The sequence below is a fragment of the Xenopus laevis genome, chromosome 3L (genome assembly GCF_017654675.1).
Source record: "Xenopus laevis strain J_2021 chromosome 3L, Xenopus_laevis_v10.1, whole genome shotgun sequence".
NCBI classification, from domain to species: domain Eukaryota; kingdom Metazoa; phylum Chordata; class Amphibia; order Anura; family Pipidae; genus Xenopus; species Xenopus laevis.
The window spans coordinates 156,988,353-156,992,138 of record NC_054375.1 but is presented as its reverse complement, the minus strand read 5'-3'; the positions used below and the strand labels follow the sequence as shown (position 1 = coordinate 156,992,138).

The 3,786-nt window shown below is 40.3% G+C and overlaps 1 protein-coding gene across 1 annotated transcript; it reads left to right on the top strand.

The window, feature by feature from the left end:
• Nucleotides 1-2,332: 2,332 nt before the first annotated feature.
• LOC121401316 (olfactory receptor 1-like) lies at nt 2,333-3,188 on the top strand. Its single transcript, XM_041585701.1, has one exon. The coding sequence runs from the start codon at nt 2,382-2,384 to the stop codon at nt 3,186-3,188; it is 807 nt and encodes a 268-aa protein (XP_041441635.1). The 5' UTR covers nt 2,333-2,381.
• The last annotated feature ends 598 nt before the right edge of the window (nt 3,189-3,786 follow it).

Below are 3,786 nucleotides of genomic sequence, written 5' to 3'. Positions count from 1 at the left end.
CTCGAAACATGTTGTGTGTTGGTGATTAAAGGCACCTTTGCAGCAAAACTTGTGCATATCTGTTTTTTCTTCACCCAAACTTTACTTTTGTTTGTTCATTCCTTTAAGGATGGTGGCACATGTAGCATTCTGGGAAGATTAGTCGTCCAGCAACAAATCTCCTCTTCTTCGTTTCCTCATGAGGCAACTTTGGGTGACTTGGGTAAAACAAAGCAATCCAAGTGCCATCCCGCTGGCGATTCACATTCTAGCCAGCAGGAAGGCATTTCGGGGAGATTAGTCGCCCGAAGAAGAGGAGATCTGTCGCGGGGCGACTAATCTCCATAGAACACTACGTGTGACACCACCCTAAACAAAAAGCAATCTCATTAGACTGATCATACCTTCTGACAACAAGCTCAGATTATCTTGCAGTCCACTCACATCCACTTTGCACTTCATTAGCCCTGCAACACTAGAGGAAGTTAGCAAACTTGTAGCCTGATCAAAACCCACAACCTGTTGCTTTGACCCCAAAACTTCTCACCTCCTTTACCAAATCTCTGATACACTCTCTCCTGCACTTACCCATCTGTTTAACTGCTACCTTTCTACTGGTACTTTTCATCTTTACAAAACAAACACTAATCACATCTTTCCTCAAAAAACATTCCCTTGATCCCAACTTTCCCAACAATTATCATCCAGTTTCCCTTCTTCCATTTACATGGCTTCTTCCAATTGCTGGAAAGGCTTGTTTACATACACCTGGTTCAGCATCTCACTCTCACAACTCCCCGCAATCATGCTTCCATGTCGCCCACTAATACTAACACAACTCACTGAAAATAAATCATATAATTATTAAAATGGTGATAAATAATACAATGAGGCAGTAAAAAGTTTAATGTGTTGTTGTGACGTATATAATTCCAAGCAAATCGTTATCATTGAGGTTTTGATACCTCAATACGTTTGTGACTAGTGATGGGCGAATTTATTCGCCAGGTGCGAATTCGCGGCAAATTTGCGCGTTTCGCTGCCAGCGAATAAATCCGCGAAACGCCCATGAAAATTCGCGTCAAAAATTCGCCGGCGACAAAAACGGCCGCCGGCGTAAAGAAAACGGGCGCCGGCGCCGTTTCGCGAATTTTTCGCCGTTTCGCGAATTTCGTGCGCAAATTCGCCCATCACTATTTGTGACCGCACAGCAAGTGTGGGAGCTGCTAAGCAAGTGTTGCCTGTGATCTAAGTGTTTAGCGGCATTAAAAACCTAAAGGTGTTGAAAACAAAAGAGGCGAATTGAGAAATTGCATTTGGGAGACTGTAAGCACCAGTGTAAATATGAGTGCAAGTGGGTTTGCCTGTATTAATCAATGTGTGTCTCATGTATGTGGTTATGGAACAACAGTTCCAGGCAGTATTTATATAAGAGAGAAGCAGGTGGATTTACATCTTGGAATCTGAACTGCAGAATCTAAGGGGGGAAATTTCAGCACTGAGGTGCAAACTTGGCGGAGGAAAGGAGTCTCACAGAGCAACCACTGACATTGGCCAGTATAGTGGGGGTGGAGAAGGGGCAGTGGAGGCAAATGAGGGAGACATGTTTATTATAGTTAAGAGGTGAAGTAGGGGATAGAATGGTAGGGGGGCTGGTCCACAGCTTGTCCAAAGCAAAAGATTCCACATTTTGGGTGAAGATGCTGGGGAGGACAGCTCTGAAGTGGCATGTATGGAGCAGACTGATTCTCAGAGCCCCATGGGAAGCAGTGTCTCTAATATGGGTGGTGGGGTAGTGCGAGGAAGGAAAGGCAGGTTTAAATTATAAACAATAACCTCTCTAATGCTTATTTACCAGTAGGTCCTTCTAGCTGACACAAGGTCACCCGTTCCTTTTAAAATAAAGGAGGTTCCATCTTAATATTGGGAAGGGGTTTGTTACAGTGAGAGCTGTGAAGATGTTGAATTGTCTCCATGAATCAGTGGTACAGGCTGATACATTAGATAGGTATAAGAAGGGGTTGGATGGTGTTTAGCAAGTGAGGGAATACAGGGTTATGGAAGATAGCTCATAGTACAAGTCCCCCCTCTGAGGCAAATCGGAAAAGCTTCAAAGGTTTTTTTTTTGCCTTCCTCTGGATCTACTAGCAGTTTGGCAGATTATATATAGACTTAAAGGGTTGAAATAGATGGATGTGTGTCTTTTTTCAATCTAACTTACTATGTAACTATGTAGTGTAACTTACTATGTAAAACGTAATACTAATATACTTCTTCCCTCCTAGGCAATGCAAATGAACAATGACTCAATGGTCACAGAGATTTTCCTTTTGGGATTTCAGCATCTCAACAATTTCAAAATCCTTGTTTTTTCAGTGATCCTTTTGATTCACATATTGACCATGTTTGAAAATATCCTTGTCATAGTATTGGTAACAATTAGCCGAAATCTTCATTCTCCCATGTTCTTCTTTCTCCAACAACTCTCCATATCTGATATCCTGGAGTCCATGGTTATTGTTCCCATCATGCTCAGAACTGTAATAAATGAAGGATATAAAATACCCCTTATTGGCTGTATTACACAACTTTATTTATTTGCTGTCACTGAAGCTTTACAGTGTCTTCTTCTAACTGTGATGTCCTATGACAGATATCTGGCCATCTGTAATCCTCTGTGTTATTCTTCAATAATGAACCTCACATTTTGTGTTAAATTAATTGTCATGTCATGGCTGCTTGCCCTTAGCTTTATACCAGTTACTGTGATTACTGTAGCTACACAAGAGTTCTGTAACCAAAATACCATCAACCATTTCTTCTGTGATTACTTTCCCCTTCTAGAACTTTCCTGTTCAGACACCTCATTAGCACGGATATTGACAATCACAGTATCCAGCGCTTTGTTACTTATCCCCTTAGTGGTCATTACTGGATCCTATATCTGTATTGCCCATGAAATCCTAAAGATAACGTCCAATATTGGAAGACAAAAAGCCTTCTCCACCTGCAGCTCCCACTTGGCCGTGGTCTCCATATTTTATGGGACTCTCATTGTTACTTATGTGGTTCCCACAAGAAACCAGTCACAGACCATTGGCAAACTTCTTTCACTTTTATACACAGTAGTGACTCCTTTTATTAACCCAATGATTTACAGCTTGAGAAGTACAGATATGAAAAATGCCCTAAAAAATATTATACAATAAACAATATTTTACCAAATGCAAATCAGGTTTTTGAATAATTCTATTATTCAGTATATAGCCAATAAAGCAAAATGTCACCAGCAATTATAATTATATATATAATATATATATAGAAATGGAAGATTTAGGTGCGTTGTCCCAAATACCTTGGCAAGCTGTTATATAGGGATATTTTTGTTCCCAGATCTCTCTCCCACATGAGCATTTATGGGTAAGGACGAGTATCCGGTTTCTGTCCAACAACAGATTATACAAAGTAGATGTCAATTTATTTTGGGTATGTCCCTTTCTACAAATTTCCTTTCAGGATAATAAATTACAGGCCCTTCAGGCTGTTTGAAAGAATCTATATAATGCAAAATTTAAAAACCTGGGGAAACCTTTCATGGATTCAGAAGATGTTATCTCTGAAACTGCTGTTTAGGGCTCCAAATCAAACTTGATGTGTGTACTTGTCCTAGGCTTTCTTCTTTCTATTTGGGTTCACTTAGAGTTCTGTTTATACGTGGCCCAATCTAATTCTGGTTTTAGTTGTGCTGCCATATAGTCTTTAGAAATGTAGGCTCTCCCATTCATCCTTGGGTTCTTTGACTATACA

Excerpts from the sequence above, each read along its gene's own strand:
- LOC121401316 (XM_041585701.1), top strand. The coding sequence starts at position 2,382 with ATGTTTGAAAATATCCTTGTCATAGTATTGGTAACAATTAGCCGAAAT.